Source organism: Perognathus longimembris, chromosome 20 (genome assembly GCF_023159225.1).
Source record: "Perognathus longimembris pacificus isolate PPM17 chromosome 20, ASM2315922v1, whole genome shotgun sequence".
Taxonomy (NCBI): domain Eukaryota; kingdom Metazoa; phylum Chordata; class Mammalia; order Rodentia; family Heteromyidae; genus Perognathus; species Perognathus longimembris.
This window is the reverse complement of record NC_063180.1, coordinates 28,801,589-28,819,708: the sequence shown is the minus strand read 5'-3', so window position 1 is coordinate 28,819,708 and position 18,120 is coordinate 28,801,589. Positions and strand designations below refer to the sequence as shown.

General features: G+C 48.3%; 1 protein-coding gene across 7 annotated transcripts in view; it reads right to left on the bottom strand.

Annotated features, from left to right (window-relative positions):
- Positions 1-886: 886 nt before the first annotated feature.
- The window catches only part of Adamtsl3 (ADAMTS like 3), a 104,962-nt gene continuing 87,728 nt past the window's right edge, over positions 887-18,120 (bottom strand). For 6 of the 7 annotated variants that reach the window (XM_048368878.1, XM_048368880.1, XM_048368876.1 and 3 more), the window contains 9 exons: positions 17,554-17,681; positions 15,199-15,327; positions 10,389-10,571; positions 9,935-10,045; positions 7,040-7,223; positions 5,673-5,877; positions 4,776-4,879; positions 3,499-3,713; positions 887-2,827 (listed from right to left, as the gene is read on the bottom strand). In XM_048368878.1, coding sequence (XP_048224835.1) covers positions 2,721-2,827; positions 3,499-3,713; positions 4,776-4,879; positions 5,673-5,877; positions 7,040-7,223; positions 9,935-10,045; positions 10,389-10,571; positions 15,199-15,327; positions 17,554-17,681 — 1,366 coding nt within the window. In that variant the 3' untranslated portion in view covers positions 887-2,720. The remainder of the gene's footprint in view (positions 2,828-3,498; positions 3,714-4,775; positions 4,880-5,672; positions 5,878-7,039; positions 7,224-9,934; positions 10,046-10,388; positions 10,572-15,198; positions 15,328-17,553; positions 17,682-18,120) is intronic. The other variant, XM_048368881.1, reaches the window with a different exon arrangement.

The following is an 18,120-nucleotide window of genomic DNA, read 5'->3' as shown; positions in this document are numbered from 1 at the left end:
TAGATACTGACTGTACATACTTCATGAAACTTAAAAAGGTGAGAGGGGGGCTGGGAATATGGCCTAGTGGCAAGAGCGCTTGCCTCCTACACATGAAGCTCTTGGTTCGATTCCCCAGCACCACATACATGGAAAACGGCCAGAAGGGGCGCTGTGGCTCAGGTGGCAGAGTGCTAGCCTTGAGCGGGAAGAAGCCAGGGACAGTGCTCGGGCCCTGGGTCCAAGGCCCACGACTGGCCAAAAAAAAAAAAAAAAAGACACAAAAAGGTGAGAGGGATGAGCCATTGAAGCAAGGAATCGTTATTTGTCCCACAAGAACCCACAGGACTTGCAATACTGAGAGTGAACCCTTAACGAAAACTACGGGCCCTGGATCATTACAAAGCACTGATGTGGGTTAATCGCTTATAACAGACACACAACTCTATGGGCATGTGGGCAAGGGGGGAGATAGATACATATTGAAGAAAGGTGCAGTCAATATAGGATTACACGCATCTTGGAAAATCCCTCTGCTTAATGCACAATTTTGCTGTGAAGCCAAAACTGCTCTAAAAGTGTCTTCAAAAACAAATATATTACAAACAAAAGCATATTGGTACCTCAACGGTCACCTGCTTCTACACTGTTCAAGATACCCATTTGGGACTTCATTCTACCTCTTCTGCAATTGACACTCTTTTAAATAGGACCTACAGGATATACACAATGGGGATGAGGGAATTAGGGTGAATCTGTGTGGTGTGCCCTTGAACCTTGAAGCCCACCCTCCAAAGGACAGTGCAAAATGCTGCCCTCACTGAGGCTACTGCTGACCAACAAGAGGGTCGTCAAGGTGGCAGTGCCCACAGCAACCCAAAGCACAAAACCACCAACATTTATGAGGTGCCGCTGAATAACAAAAGGGAATTTATTTCTGAGTTTCTGAAGGATCATAAAAGATGAAATATGACTCTCATGAAAACAGTAGTAAAATACAGTACACAGGAATGTCCTTCGAAGGATAATAAAAGCATCACAGCAAATGAGTTACTTTTAACCTTAAATACAAAGGCAAAGGGGTGTAACAAGAAATTTTGTTAGTAATAAAAATATATGTTCCATGTCTTTATTACATATTGTACAAAATAAAATATTGCACCTTTAAGTCATATAAATATTTACAGAGTATTTTACACATGATCATTCCTTTAGCTTAATAACCATCATCCATCCAATGTGATAGGCGACTACCCACTCCTGGGCTGTGTCCTCCTCCTGGTCCCGGACCACTCCCAGCCACCAAACCTCCCCACATGGCAGTGCCTGTCCTAGTGTCCATGCAGCTGAGGTGAGAATGAAAGAGACCTGCACTCACAATGCAGACAAAGCCACAGACAAACCCAAAGCCAAGTTGCACCGCACGTGTTCTTACAGATGAGGCACCCAGGCCCTGAAAGCCAGCCTGCCTGCCTGCCTGCCTGCCTGCCTGCCTACAGGCAGTTAGCTAGGGCACTGAGGGAAAAAGCATGGCAGCTGATTGGTACCATCTAAAGTCATATCTGGAAGAATGCCAGGAAGTTCCCATAATCACATCAGCTTTAGAACTCACCACTTAAGCTAACCAGCAGCAAGCTGACCAAAGGTACCTCGGCCCTTTACCCTGTCGTCAACGCTGGCACTGGCCTCAATCTAAACCCAGACCCACCCACTCCTACCTGGTCCTAACCCCTACCAACTAGCCAACTCTAGCCTCCCTTTCTCATTCACCCTAATCCTAACTCTAAAACTCACCTTTATAACCCTTTCTCTTGAAAGCCTAACCCAGATCCTAAAAGTATAACTTAATTCTTAGTTCTATAACTTCCAGTCTAACCCTAATTCACTTTGGATTTCCTGGAAAAATCAGCTCAAATTAAAACAAATTTCTGCTATAAACAAGCTATTTAGATTACTTTCTTATAAACTTTCCAAAATAAAAATCCTCAGGAATACTACTTTATGCATAAATTAGTTCTAATAAGGCTTTGATTTTTTTTTTTTTAGTGCTTAAAAAAATTCCATTCACAGCTCTTAAAAACAAAGCTTTGAATACACTACAAAATCAGTAGAGGAGGCTACTGTGTCCTCTTTGATTTCCAAGATGCCTCGTCCTCCACAGACGGCTGAGCCACAAGAGTGGCAGCTACAGCTGCTCTGTTGCCGCCCAGGGATGCCCCAGGGGACAGGATACCATGCTTTGCACACAGACCTGCCTGTGAGACCATGTCTCTTTCACAGCTAAATTTAAGGATCTGTGAAAAAGAAAATGTCATTAGTGCCAACATCCAAAAAGCTACTGGCCCGAGCTTTGAAAACATAAACACCTTATAAACGTGTTGGAAGTCTACAGCTTGAGAGAAGAGGGAGTTGTCGCTTGCTGAGTCTTCAGCGCGGGTGACAACTCCCATCAGGCCCTGCTCTGCTTAGGACCTTGGCCAGTTCCCAGTCACACAGATGTGTGCTGAAGGCCCATGTGCATGGCTGTGATTTCTTTCTTTCTTTTTTTTTTTTTACATTCATCCTGGAACGTGTCATTTACAAGGATTGAATTCAGAATTGCTGGTGGGAAAGGTTTCCACTTTACCTAACCTCAACGTGGCTCTTTTTGCCTCCGCCTCTGAGCACAGAATCTGGAGTCTTTAAGAAGGGGAAAGATTGCTTTCCCGTCCTCTGACCCTCACAGTGGCATCACCAGAGGTCTAGCCTTCTCGGCACGATCGGCAGCAGCTCTGTTTGTAAAGGTCCAGAGAACACAGCTGAAGGCGCTTCACGAACAAACAGTACTGAGTTGTGTCTGTGCAGTCTCCTGCAGAAACAAGAAGAAACCCACAATGTGTGGCTCACCAGAAATCTAGTAAATGAGTTGATTTTCTGGAAATCCAGAAACTGAGGCCACAGCATCAGGAGAAGCCAGCCATTGCTGGTTCAGGCTAGTGGCCTCTGCTTTGCCTTGAAGACTGAAATCCATTGGGCTCCCTTCTCCTCTCAGCCACAGGGCATCTAGCTGGCACGCTGGGACCTCCCCACCCCTGTGCCTGCTGCTGTTGCTTTGGGAGCTCAAGGCAGTCAGTGCTCAGCTTCTGCCCGGCCCGACTCCTCTGCAAAGTTTACAAGAGCTGTGCACCTGCTGCCTAGAAAATAACCTGCATGAAATCTGACAAATAATTTCAAGACAACTGCTTGCTTACACAGGCCATGTATTCAGCTCTGTCTCAGTGGAGGAGACTGCCAGGCAGGGGGGAGTGGGTGGAGAGCCACCTTGCCAGAGCTCATCAGAAATGCCACCCAGTACCCCACTAAGCCAGCCTCTGACTCTCTAAGACCATGCTGTGTCCATGGAGATGCTGCTCTCCTAAGGCACCAGGCCACCACCTCCACTCAGAAGGGCCCCTCCTAGGAGACGGAGCAGACTGGCACTCAGGTCTGGTGTGGAGGAGAGGAGGCACAGGAGCGGCAGGAGGGTATGAGGGTACGCACTGTCGCAGGCAGGCCCCCGGCAGTGTCTCCAGGAGGGTGGTCTGTGTATCTGTACACAGTGTCTCTCGGCCACGGGTTGGCAGGTCTTGGAGTGGACGCAGTGGACTTTCCGAGACTGGAAGCCTCGGCCACAGGCTGCAGTGCAGGGTTTCCAAGGGCTGGGGCGCCAGCAGGCGTCACAAGCCCCTGCCGTGCAGTTCCCCCTCCAGGGCGGTCTGGAAGGAAACATAGGAAAGGAGGAGGACCAGGCACCATGGACTCATGGGTAGTAGAGGGAGTGGAAGGAGTAGAATGGGTGAAGTATAACCAAGGAGCCAAAGTAAATGTTCAAAGATGCAGGGTGAGGACCGGTAAGTGAATGCCGCATGGCCCAGTGCAGGAGGTGGGGTCGCCAAGGAGTCATGCACGCCCCTCCCCGGGCTGATTTAGCAGGCGTGACTGCACAGACCCCTCCCCTCCGACAGCCCACTCCCCACTCAGGGCAGATGTTCTAGATTCCCATTCTACCACCTTCCTCGGGTGCTGACCACCCTCTCAGCCTTGCTCTGACAAAGGTGTGGCCAGCAAACCGAGTTCCTGCTTGCTTCCAACTCCAAGCATGGTACGATGGTGAGACCTTACTGCCCCATATGCTGGAACAGATTGACCCAGGCAAGAATGAGAATTACTCTAAGGGAGAGCTCACTCGGTGGGAGCAGTACTTCAACTTGCTTGCAAGGTGGGGGGGGGAGGAGCTCCATCAAAGGGTTTATTCAAGCAAAACTGGGGTCCCACCACACTTCCTGAGGGGTAGAGGTAGGGGAGGGTCGCCTTAACTGCTCTGGGCTTTGGGCCCCAAGTTGGGACATTCTGAACGAGAAAGACAAATCCTCACACCAGAAATCAGGCTGAACTGACATACAAAGAGTATCTTGAAGAGAACTGCAAATTGTCTTACTACTAAATCCCTTGCCTTCTTTGCACCCACCTCTTCAAGTTGAGTTTTTCTTTTTTTCCTAGCTGAAAGGATCTTAACCAATGTAGCCATTTCCCCTGCTTTGATGGAGGCCAAGAAGTCAAAGATGGTAGGCAGGGGGAAATATCTATCCTTTCTCAATGCTATACTTTCCGTTTTTGGATAACTTTATGTCTCCCACTCAACTGCATGAGAAATACTATGTGTTTGCTCACGTATACTATTGAGGATAGCATTAGAAATCGTAAAGGGATCCTCCAATCATGAGAAGCAGCAGGAAGGGAAAGAATTCCGCCCTGTGCTGCCCTGGGGTGGGCTGTACCTCTTCCTGGCATCACAGTCCGGCCTTGAGGAGTTGTTGTGGGGTCCACACGCAACGTGACGCCGCTGTATCCCCCTGGCACGGCCCAGGCAGCGTGCAGGACACTAGGAAGAAAGCACAGTGGAGCATGAGCTGCCAGCTTGCACGGTGCAGGGTGGCCAGACACCAGCGGCCGTGGACTTGCAATCCTATGGACAGTTCAGAGGCTCAGAGCGCAGCTCTGCAGACCAACACCCCTCCTTCAGAGCTCCGCTCCCCATCGTAGGCCCTGAAACAGAACATAAGGGACCACCAAGTCCGGCCTTTTCTGCCCTGTGCAAGGGTAGAGGCTAGAGTGCTATGCTAAATTCAATTACAGGAAAAATATTTAAAGTTTCATGAGCAGTTCTTAAATTTTTACAAAGTCACAATGGCCATTATTTTTTCCTTATAATTTGTTTTGTGTTTGGAAAGATCTTTCTTATCACAATAGTTCTACTTGTACTTAATTACTTTTACAATAAGCTGTTTAGTCAAGTGGGCATTTCTGTTAGCATATGAGCTGGTTTTATTTCTTTGTATTAACCAACTACTCTCATACCATCTTTGTCCAGATCACACTTTTATTGATCTATAATTCATGTGCCGTACAACTCCCCACTTAATATACATGGCATAAGGGCTTTTAGAGTTGCCATACCAGAGTAGATTTTATAAGATTCTCATCATCCCTGAACAGCTCTAAATGCTCACCCACAATTCATCTTTCCACATCTCCTTCCAGAACAAGGTTGGCACAAATCCACTCTATCTCTAGATTTCCCTATTCTGGTCATGTTGTGTAAGTAGAAAGATCTGAATGTGGCCCTCTGTGTGGCCTGTCCTGGTGGGAATGATTGCAGACAGATGCCAGCTGACCTGGCTCTCCGGCCTGGGTACCCGTTGGTCACATGGGTGGTTGGAACACGGCTTCCTCCCGGGGGGCCGGACTTTGGAGGCGCATGCTTGGGGTGACACTGCTTGAATGGTGCCGTTGGCTTTCTTCCTCTTGCAGGTCACCTGTCGGCTGTGGAACCCTTGGCCACAAGGCACAGAGCACTCTGACCACACACTGGTGAACCACCTAGAAAGAAAAGAGGACAGCACCTTCATCAGACCCAGTCCACCAGGGATTATGGGTAGTCTTGTCAGAAGGAGAGCCACCTCCCCCTCCACCCATCCTGCCCTCCCTCCCCATCTCAGCACAGAGCACTTCCTTTTCCTTAGGGGGCAGCCGAGCTACCCTGTGGCGGTGCCTGGTACAGGTGGCAGCAGCAAGTCATCATTCAGCTCATTGAACACAAATAAGGGAACGCACCTCTAAGCATCTGTGAGGCCCTTGCTCATGTCATCCCCATTCTTGCAGGAAATTATGTTGGTTATGGTCACATAACTAAACTGCGAACAGAGCTGAGACTGGATTCCAGATTTACCTGACCCTGGGGCCCATGCTATAATGAGGGTGGGAGACCATGCCTGCAGACGGGCACCTGTGACCTCCTCAGTATTTGTCACTGCTGATGTCTAAGCTGGGACACTGCATAGTAGAGGTCACCCCAAGGCCCGGCCAGCTAGCGGCCACCATGCACAGGGCAGAGATCACTTTGAGTCCCAGCCAGCCAGAGGCCACCACACACAGCCTCTCAGTCTGACTGACATTTATTTCCTTCAGTGATTTTAAAAAGACATATTAGTAATCCTGTGATCTTGTTACCAGTGGAAATCACAGGCATTTCTACATTGCATCACAACTTGTGACAGCTATCTTAAAATGTCACTTGCACTTATCATCATTTCAAAATCAGGGACCAGTAAATAATGTTATTTAGTGTGTTAAGAGAGAAGTAAGCCCAGTACATTGAAACCGCTCCGGAGAATATATTCTCCTGTGTAATCACATGTATCTAACTTTATACATTTAAGACCTTGCGGGATGTTGAGGACCTCTGAAGTGGCAGATCTGGGGAACTAGCCGACCTACGCCTCTGCATCTGGCTCCATGTCCTCTGGGACTGCGCAAAGGCTCTGGCCCCAAAGCTCCAGGGCCCTGGGCCAGTTTCTCCATCAGTGAAATAGGAAAGCATCCTCCTCCTCCTCCTCCCGAAAGCATCCAGTGGGATGGGGGAACACAAAAGCGCTGAGCATGGGCCCAGATTAAGTGCAACATAGACGTAGTGGCTGTGAGCAAATGGCTGTCATCTAAAACAAGCAAAACCCTGGCGGTGATGAGGGAGAGGCTGGCGTACCTGGCCGGGCAGTCCCGGGCATCACAGAGCTGAAACCTGGCCCGTGGCTTCTGGAGGTGAGCACAGAGGGCCTGGCCCACTTCCTGTCCGCTGGTCCCCACACACCGAGGCCTCTGAATGCGGGCTCCCATGTGGCCACAGGTGGCGGAGCAGGGGGTCCAGGGACCAGGCTCCCAGAAAGGCTCTACAGGAAAGAAAAGAAACATCACGACAATTCCAAGGAACCATGGAGCGGCCAGGCCGGAGCCCGTGGCCACCCGCCCTCTGGTGAACTGCCTGTCTGTGTTCTCCAGCACACACAGAGGAACCAGCGCTCTGGGCAAGAGGCCTTTTACATCCTATTTTCCCCCAAGCAGCGTATTGTAATAATGACGGGGATGGTGGCCGCAACGGAGTCCCTGGACCGCAGCCTGGAAGGGGGGGAGGGGGCAGCTAGCAGAGGTCAGCTTGGCCTGCCAGAAAAACCCCAGAGAGAGGCCACAGCCCTGTGAGCCGCCTCACAGGCCAAAGAGAGAAGCTCCCCACAGCCGCTGTATGGCCGTCATTTCCCAGAGGCGGGTCAGGAGCACAAACACAAGGGGAGTTAGCAAGAGGATCAAGGGAGGCCTTTGAGTTCCATTCTTAATTTCCCTTCGATTATCAATCAAAATTTCTGGTTCATACTGAAACTGCATAAAATAATTTGTCAAGGAGACATTTGGAAAGGTTAAAAAAAAAAAGGAAAAACATAACAAAACAAAAAAAAGGGTGTTTCCTTTAGTAGAAGCTAACCACCGCCAACAACCACAGCTTCCCTGCGTTGGACTTCGTTCCAAACAGCCTTTCCTCCCCTGCTGACACTTGCTAAAAGACGAGACAGGACATGATGATGACAGATTTGTGTACGATCACCGAGAGTGCCAGATTTCCCTGTAATAATCGCAAGTAATGGATAGCTACCAGCTGTGTCCACAGTCTCTCGCAGACCAGAGTGATTGAACTTATTGTTTTCAAGTTTTCCTTCTGAGGTTTGCAGTTTTTGTCTTAAATTGCACATGGCAGCATTCACAGATCAGAACTGCAAAATAGATCCTCAGAATTGCAGAGAGAAAGAGAGGAGTTGGGTGGGGGGAGAGGAGAGAAAGAGAACCTCCCTGGTCCTAGGTCATGCATTCTAGAATCCGTTTTTCATTTAATTGTCCTGCTCATCCTGGACAGTAGATGATTTTCATTTTTTATTTGCAGAGGTACAAACTGAGTGAAACCAAGTGCCCTTGCCTGGCTCCTGTCACCCATCAGCTGGTCTGGAACCCATACGTCTGACTCCAAATTATGCCACATTTCACAAGAAAACCTTGACATTCAAGGCAGGACACTTCCACTTTTCTTTCACAATGTGTTATCTCAGGCGGTGCAGCTAATGCCCTTCCACGTTTCCTTCCTTCCTAATGACTCCATCATCTCTTCATTGTGTGTCTCTACTTTTTCCTCCTGCACACACATTCTTTCCCTCTCTTTTGCTCAGAACCAGGAAGCACACCTGAAGATATTAAACATTTTATGAAGTGAAGAAATAAAAATTAAAAATGTGTCATCTTCTTAAAAGTATCATTCATATGTAATAAAATGCTCACATCTCAGATGTACAGTTTTATGAGGTTTCACAATTGTATAAACTTATTAACTATGAACCAAAGCAAGGTATATAACATTCTTACTTCTCCGACTTAAGAAGACTGGTTAATCAGAAACCATGGTTGACTGCTAAGTGAACAGATACCTATGCATGTAGTAATTAATGGTAGTATTATGTCTAAAAGAATATGAATTCCTCCAACTAGTGGTGTTATATCATGTGATGGAATGTTGATTGATAGCCCAACATAATTGCCCCCCTCTTTTGCTCTCTCTTGTATCCTAGGAGGTGAAGGCCTAGAAATCAGTTCCTACAATTCCTACCTGCAGGATTATCTTCCATAAGACATATTATGCAACAGAGAGGTCAGAATGACATCCTTGTGCCACTCTCTCATAAGGAATTAAAACTTGCAGTGTCAGGGTTTGTCTGCATGGTTTCTGTACTCTTCTTGCTTTTGAACTACAAGGAGCTGAGATTACCAGGGATGTCTTCACGTGAATCGGGCATTTCTGACTCCTTTAGCTCTACCTTATTCTTTCAGTCTTCCGGAGAGTTTTGCAAGCTTGGAATACGCAGATTAGATTAGCACTGATACATTAAAAAGTGGACATGTTGGAGGAAGGGCTTTTGGTGGTAGTGGTGGTGGTGGTGGCGATAGCAGTCATTGTGGGACCTGAACTCGGAGCCTGGACGCTGTCTTTCAGCTTTCTCACTCAAAGCTAATGCTCTGCCACTTGGAGCCACAGCTCCATTTCTTATTTTCCAGTGGTTAACTGGAGATAAAAGTCTCATAGACTTTCCTGCTCAGACTGCTTTCAAACCTCAATCCTCAGATCTCAGCCTCCTAAGTAGGTATGCTTACAGGCATTAGCCATCAATGCCTAGCTAAAGGAAAATTTTGTTTTTGTGAAAAAATAAAAATAAAAGAATTGATTCCAGAACTCTTAGTAACCCTTTTCTCTATTAATATTTACAGAGTTGGCAATAATTTTAAACTGAAAAGAGTCAGCATGCATATCATACACAGTGATGCATACCAGGGGTTTCAGCTCTGGGCTCCCTCAGAAGCAGATTTTTTCCAAAAAATGGTTCAATGTGGAAGAAGCCAAAACACCAAGGATTTAAGAGCGGGAAAGAAGCTGGCCGGATGCCTAGGAATTATTTTTCGTGTTGCAGAATGTAAAACTCAGAGGGCCTTTTCCTTAAATCCCTTCTTTACAACAAACAGGAAAACATACACACACACACACACACACACACGTGTCCCTATCTCCAACCTTGGGTCAGGAGTCTTGTTGGGTCACTGCTGTTGGATCTGGGGGTGGAGGCCAAGGGAATTCCCTTCCGATGCCCTTTAGGAAACACATTGCTGCCTGGCCATCTTCGTTCTGAGAAAACAAGAAGTAACACGTGACCAATGAGCAACCATACCTTCTCATTCCAGCTTGAGGATTTTAAAGACAACTCCTGGGAAGTAAATTCTTTCTGATGGAAGGCTGTGGCCCAGAGGCTGTGGTGTGGGCACAAGGTGTAGAGGGAAGTTAGACACCGTGCGAGTAAAGGGCATCTGAACCTTCCCAGACTTCTAGTCAGACAGTGGAATAAGCATCCTCACCAGCATTCCAAGAGAACCCTGGAGGAGCTGGACTGACCAGGGAGAGCCTCCCAATGCCCATCTCACCCACATCTGGGCACCGGGTCCTCCACTGTACCCAGGACGGCAGCCCTTACCCAGCAAGTAGAGCACAGAGGTGGCCGCTGCCTCACCCAGGGCATTGGCGGCTGTGCAAACGTAGGTTCCTTCATGTTCAAGCGAGGCATTCTGCAACAACAGGGAGCCATTGAGAAGCAAGGAAACATTGTCACCGAGGGGTCTTCCTCTCTTCGACCATGTTATGTCAGGCTGGGGGACACCTGTGGAACAAAAACAAACAGGACAGAGGCGATGCCTTTAAAAACAGTGCCACAGAGCCATGTGACAAATACCATGTTGACCATCAGCCTGCAAAATGGGCCAGATCATACCTAATGGTAAGGGAGGATTTCTCTCTTGGCAGAACCTCTGGATCTGCACAGGGGCCCAGGAGGGCACAGGATCTTATTCCTGGGCACTCAACCCACTGAGGTGCATGGAAGGGAACCAATGGGGGCAGGGCTGCTCTTCCCAGGAAGGCAGCTGTGCAGCAGGACAGCAGTTGCAAAGTAGGAGTGGGTAACAATAAGGGAAACCGAGGCAGGGCCAGAGAAATTTCCCCCCTTATGGTCAGTGTCACCAGATTCTATTATTCAATAAATTTTTTAGAAATGTGTGTGTGTGTGCGTGTGCGTGTGCGTGTGCGTGTGTGTGGTTTACCAGTCCTAGGACTTGGACTCAAGGCCTGAGCACTGTCCCTGGCTTCTTTTTGCTCAAGGCTAGCACTCTACCACTTGAGCCACAGCGTCACTTCCAGCTTTTTCTGTTTATGTGGTGCTGTGGAATCGAACCCAGGGCTTTGTGCATGCTAGGCAAGCACTCTACCACTAAGCCACATTCCAAGCCCATTAGAAATATTTTTAAGAGTAACTAGGTTATATCTCAATTGGAATCTTTATGGGTTGTGCAAAATATATTTGGCTGTAACAACAAAAATTGTGAATTTGTCTGGTAGTCATGAATATGAGCTATGGGATCTACAAAAATAAGTTCATTCAAGAAGAGGAAAGAAACACAGGAAAACAACAAAATGACAGGAAACATAACACATTTCTCCATGATAATGTTAAACACCAGTGGGCTCAACTCCCCAACCAAAAAACATAGAGCAGCAGACTGGATCAGAAAACAAAATCAAACCTATTGTTCTCACCATACAAGAAGAGCTCAAGAAATCAACCCCACCCACAGCCAATAAACCAATCACTGGATCACTCAGAAGAGGCAAGAATGGCAAACAAACACACCAGGAAATGCTTATCCACCCTGGCCATAAAGGAAATGCAAATCAAAACAACTCTGAGATTCCATCTCACCCCAGTTAGATTGGCCAACATCATGAATTCCAACAACAAATGTTGGCAGGGATATGGGGGAAAACGAACCCCATCGCACTGTTGGTGGGAATGTAAACTAGCACAACCACTCTGGACAGCAGTTTGGAGGTTCCTCAAAAAACTAAACAGACCTTCCCTACGACCCCCCCCCCCCCCATACCACTCATGGGCCTCTATCCAGAATATCACAAGCCAGGATACCGTAAAAAACACTTGAACATCCATGTTCATTGCCACACTATCCACAACAGCCAAGTTGTGGAAACAGCCCAGATGCCTTACCACAGATGAACGGATCCCAAACATGTGGTACCTATACACAATGGAATTTTACACAGCCAGTAGAAAGAACACTATTATGTCATTCGCAGGGACATGGAAGGAACTAGAACAAATCATGTTAAGTGAGGTAAGCCAAGCTCAGACAAATGGCACATGTTCTCACAAGTAAAAGCTAGATCTAAAATACACCCAGACATAATAAATCGTACAGGCCTCTAGGCATTTGCACAGAGTGAGACCAAAGGAGGATATTCTTAGGAGAGGAACACAAAGGCATTGCAATGCCTATGTGCATCTCATCCTACAAAATATTATTTATCAAAATGAGCTCCAGAAAATGAAAACAAGAGGGTTTTTTTTCCCCTTGGTTGCTGTTTTTGTGTTCCTTTATTTCTGTCTTGCTTGCTATTTATCAATCTTAGAGAGGGAAAGGAGGACACGGAAATGGAGGGACAAAGGGTGAACAAATGCAGCAGCGGTCTTCATGGGACACTATGTTGAAAATGAAGTGTACAGCCTATGGGTGAGGACAAGAGGGAAAAACTAGGAGCGAGCGAGGGAAGGGATAACACTGCCACAAAAGAAATAAACTCTTAACTGACCTATGTAACTGTAACCCCTCTGTATATCACCTATATAATAACAATAAAAATTAAAGTAAGCTTGTTATCATTAGTGGAAAGCATTTCAAGAGCAACTGAAAAGGTCTTTAAATTATACACACCACCGATTTTCAGAAATTCCCATTTACCGTATGAAAATGTACTTTGCTCTTGTGAGTGATGACAGGCACTTGTCTATGAAGTGAGGCCTGGGCAGAGGAAAACCGAAGGCCTTCTTCCATCCTTTCTGCACTTCCGGTTTCAGGGGTGACAGAAACACCATGTGGCTGTGGTGAGCCACTGGCCAGGAATAGGACTGTCTCTAAGCTGTCACAAGCTTTCCGACCCTTCATAACTTCATCATCTATCCTTAAAAAGATGAACCTCTGCAGAATGCTGAGCTGACTGTGGCTTCTGTCCAAAAGAAAACACTAAAGTCATTGGAGCTTTATGTAGAATGGTGCTAACTCCGAACGATGCTGGTACAGCCAGAGCTGAAGAGTTCCTGGGCTCTGAGTCCCTAGGAGATGGCGGCCAGGTGAGGCAAAGTCTAGTAACACAATGTCCAAGAACAGCTGAAGCTGGGGGGTGGTGAGCACCTTCAATTCCTCCTCCCTAATTTTATGGAGGAGGAGGGGAGGAAGGGGGAAGAGAAAAAAGGGAGGGGGAGATGAGGAGGAGGAAGAAAGAGAAGGGGTGGAGAGGAAAAAGAGGGTGAAGAGGGGGGAGAAGAGGAAGAAGAAAGGAAGAAAAAAGGAAGAAGAAAGGAAGAGGATGAAAGAGGGAGGGAAGAGATAGAAAGGGGAAATGAGGAAGAGGAGGAAGAAGATAAGGAGGATACCTACAACAAGGAAGAGAAAGGCAAGGAGGAGGAGGAGGAGGAGGAGGAGGAGGAAGAGGAGGAAGAAGAGAGGAGGAGGAGGAGGAGGAGGAGGAGGAGGAGATGGCCCTATTGTCCATTAGCACTACAACAGCACAGGGAAAAGGGGTCTGCTGGACCCAGGAAGGAGTCAGCCCCCCAATCCCCACCCCACTCTGGGCCTGGCTGGGAGAAGAGACCGGAGCCCATGTCTCCGGGCCTGTTCTCCCTAACGGTCTTTGCTGGAGGCTGTGCTCTGCTCACAAGAACAGTTCCACCGAATCCGGTCCCTGAACCGAATCAATGGCTTGTCTCTCTAAAAGCCTGACTTTTAAACAATGGGGGAAGTGAAGTTTGAGTTAAAGTTTCTTCTCATAGAAGTCAGATCTATGTTTCAGAATCCTCTGTGGATGGGAGGTGACACGAGTTGAAGACACTTGGGGCGGGGAACCTGCTCTTGTGCGCCATCTGCTTTTCTCCTGGGCCGGGCTACAGAACCCTTGGCTGCCTCTGTAAGGAGAGCTGGACTTGGCCCGAAAATTCACATCGTTGTGGGTGGAGTTGTTTGGGAGGCCAGAGAGATTTGTCAGAAGGCCTGTGTAGGCCAAACACTGCAGGATTTCCAGGGGATATGAAAAGTAACGCCTTAGGGGCTAGCAAGTTTCCTGCTATGGAGCCAAAGGTGCAGCCCTGGAAACAAGGCATGAAACTGATGGCTGCAGGGAGCGAGCGAGAGAAGGAGCAAAGGGAGGGTGAAGACAGGATGTGGCCCCAGGCCCAGCTCCTTGGTCCCGACCACTACGTCCTCCTTTCTCCGTACCCTGGCCTCCTGGGTGAAAGTGCTCATCTCATGTGGTGGCAGCCGCAGGATCCAGTTAAAACTCAGGGATCTATGAGGTACAGTGGTCCAGGGTCTTGTCGATGCAGGGGATGTTGAACATACATCTAAAGTGCACTTCAGCACGTAAGATCTCAATTTTGAGTTCTAAGTATCTGTGAGCAGCTGATAAAAAGCCATTCACTGAATCGCCTCACCCTGCAACATGTATGTGTCCAGAAAATATCGGTTAGGACATAAGGATCTGCAGCTTAAAGAAATAGAATGGCGCTGGTTAGGGTGAGGTGGGAGAAGGCAGCAGGCTGAAAAGGTACAGCACCAGCTCAGCACATGCAAAGCCCTGGGTTTGTTCCCTAGCGCTACCAAAAAGAAAAGAAAAGTCTGTCAGAAAGATTTGTCCTGTTGTAAACACATGAAAGCCCACTGAGGTATGGACAGCAGGACCCCCAGGGTGGGAGGAGATGCTGACATTCCTGCTCTAGACCTGGCTTTGCCAAGCTGGAAGACACAGCTAATGGTTTCCAATAAGCCCCCTGTCACAGACTCCACACACGAGGCAATACCCTTGTCTGCAGCCTGCCCACCGCCAGCATTCCCATCCCACCACTGTGAATGGTCAGCTGAGAGCTGCAGTCACAGGACACACTGGAAACAAGAAGGACGTTTGCCTAACACATTTGCCTCACAGGCTGGTGTGAGGTCACCCTTGGGAGTTCACCTCTATCAGTGTGCCGAAAGTGAGGCTTCTGAGCCAGCAGACTGAGCAGTGAGTGTGGAAATGACAGTGGTCAACTCCTGACAGCAGTCATCGCTGACAATGATCATCACGGATAGCAGTCATCACCTGACAGCTGGCCACCTGCCCCCCTGCTGGCTGTGGTCACATTCACCTCCCACGGGACACTGAATGGTCACACTGGCCACACTCACCTCTCACGGGACACTGGAGAGTCACATCTGCTCCCAGGGCTGCCTCCACGATGCCACCCACCACGGCTGAGAGGTGACTTTGCTCTGGTTTGGTGACGTTTCTTTCAACAGACAAGATGACAGGCGCCTCTTAATTCAAAGAGAGCAGGAGACACATTAGCCCTGCCTGCTCATGACAGCAGGAGACACGTTAGGCCCCTTGCTCTTCGCTTACAGTAGTTTGGCTGCTCTTTGCCTGCAGGGGTTTTGCACGAATGGAGGCTTTCAGGGATTATTGCAACCACCAGACACAAGCAGTGGGGATGGTTTGGTTTTATAACTGACATTAAGGATAACTCCCCTTTGATAATTTGAAAAAAGCAGGAACTCAGTTCAGAAGAAGCAGTTTCCACAGGCAGCCGTAGTGTCTCTGCCAGGCAGCACTGGATGAGTTGAAACCCAGACAAAACACCCCACGGACGTGACAAGTGAGTTTTGTGCAAGGGTGGAGAGGCAACACCGGGGAGGGGGTAATGGAGATGGGCAGAGGTCCTAGTGGATCCATTGTCTCTGCTTCTCTTCAATGAAAACATTTCCCAAGTGCCCACTCTGGGGTCTGCTCCAGGGATACCAGGTTGAGGGGACCCCTCTGGGAAGTCCAAATTAAGCATTTTAATTAATGGGAAACAAATGGCAATGTGAAAATGTCATGGAGACAATGATAAGTTTAAAAAATTAAGGTTAAGAATCCACCCAAGGGCTTTTAACTCCCTGGGTTTGATCCTTAGTGAGTAAGTTAGTTCACATACTCCCTCGGGAAACACACTTGGTATGTCTGCACAATGCATAATTGGCACAATTGGCACTCTCTGCGTGGCACAGAGAGTAGAATACCGAGAAGAACTCAGCCTGGCCCTCAGGGAGTTGGGAGGCTGGCGGGAGATGAGCACTCACTCCCCAGCGTCCTGTGTGAGGAGACCATGTGCTGGGGGGGTGGGGGAGGAAGGGGGAGGGGGAAGATTGGGGCCATGTGGGGTCAGAGAGAGTAGCACACACAGGACACGGGCAGGCCCTGCGGGGACGCCTGCAATGGCTTAACGCTACTCCATTACAAGCTCCTTCCTTCACCTGTTATCTCCTATGAGTGTGACATGTGAGAATCAGGACACGTGAGCTAGCATGCTGGCAACCTGTCTTCCTGGAGAGCATCTAGAATAGTCTAGAACAGCTATGTGTGTGTGTTGTTAGGTACTGCCCTCTCTCCTGGAGCGCCTGGTTGCAGTGGTTGCTGCCTTGAAGAATGCCCTGGCTTAAAGAGCTTTGGTCCTGGCTCCCAAGGACCTAGCACTAGCTCCACCAGGTATGTGGGTTCCTCTGTGATGGACTTAAGGGTGGATTTGAGAGGGGCAAGGAGCGCTATCCCCCCAGGAGGTCTAGAATCTTGGAACTGCCATTTCAGGGAAGGAGCTAACAGCTAAGTCTCAGGACAGAACAACATGTTAGAAAACACTGCTGGAAAGCTCGACTTGGCAGGCAGAGAAGCGGCTGGGGGTCCTGACATTGTGGATCAGAGAATCTTCAAAAGTCAACCGGTCCAACCTCTTCAACAAAGCCCAACACAGAGCTGACCGAGTTACGGTGTCTACTCCCCATTAACCTAGCCCAATTTACCCACAGATGCCAGACAGCAGAGTAGAGACCTGAGGAATTTCAACCACAAATGCCAGACAGCAGGGTGGGGGCTCAGGAACGGCTCTCTTGCTTTGTGCCACCCTTTCCCCACACTTTTGTGTATTAGCATGAATTAACTGTACAGGAGCCCACCATAAGGGAAGTAATGCCTGTGGCTTTACCATCTCAAAGGCTCCTGCAATAGTAACACACTTCGATGGGAAAGGGCAGTGGCCAGCTCCAAGGTGAAGTCTTGGCCTCTGGGAGGAATTCCAAGGACTGACAGGTATAATTGGATGGATGGATGTGGCAGTCTTTAACAGATGCCGACTTTCTTTCCTTGGCTGGTAAGACTTTAAAAGTCCATGACATCGAGAGCACCAGTTAAACCCCCTCTCATTAATCCCCAATTCTTCTAAAGTGAGCCGTGAACCAGCTGATTCCAGAGTGAGGTCTCAGGGGCCACAGCACCCACCCCCGGGGGCCACAGCACCCTCCCCCCCCCAGGCATGGATTAAAGGTGGCAGCTCTCACACTCATCTCAAACCTCCTAAGGAAAATGTCTGGGGTGGACTCCAGCAACTTGCCTCAACAAGCCTGCCAGGAGACACACTCAACTTTGAGAACTGTCATTCTAGAATGTAATGGAAAAGAACAACAACAAACAACAACAATGAAAAGCAAATCCAGACATCCTAGCATTACCTGCCCAGAGCACAGAAGAGCTCTCCACATCCGAGCCCAGACGATTAGCCACAGAACATTCATAGATTCCTTGTTCCTTCCTGGACAGCTTCCGGATCTGTATCTTCTCAGCTCCATCCATGACTATCCTGTAGAATAGTTGGGGGAAAAATATGCCTTATACAAGTAACACAGTGAGCTGCGAGGCAGCTGCAGTGGGTTGTGGAGAATGGAGACTGAAGGTTCATGGGCTCTGAGTAGACAGGGTCTGCACCGATGATCTGCCAGTCGGCAACAACACAGGGTCTGGAGTGTGGAGAAGTGACATGCCAGCATGGACAGCCTGCCTGGGTCCTCAGAGCTTCCTACATGCCTAATCCTTAAAAAAAAAAAAAGTCATGCAAATACCACTTTGAGAACCAGAGATGACCAAGTGTTTCTTCTGCTTTTGATTTCATTTTTCCTTAATGGTTTGAATCTGCTTCTAAACCTGGGTTGGGCGGGGGGGGGGGGGTCCACATATTATTTATTTTACCAGCTCCGAGTATAGCTCTTAATGCATGACCTCTAAACTTGACCTTTCTCCAT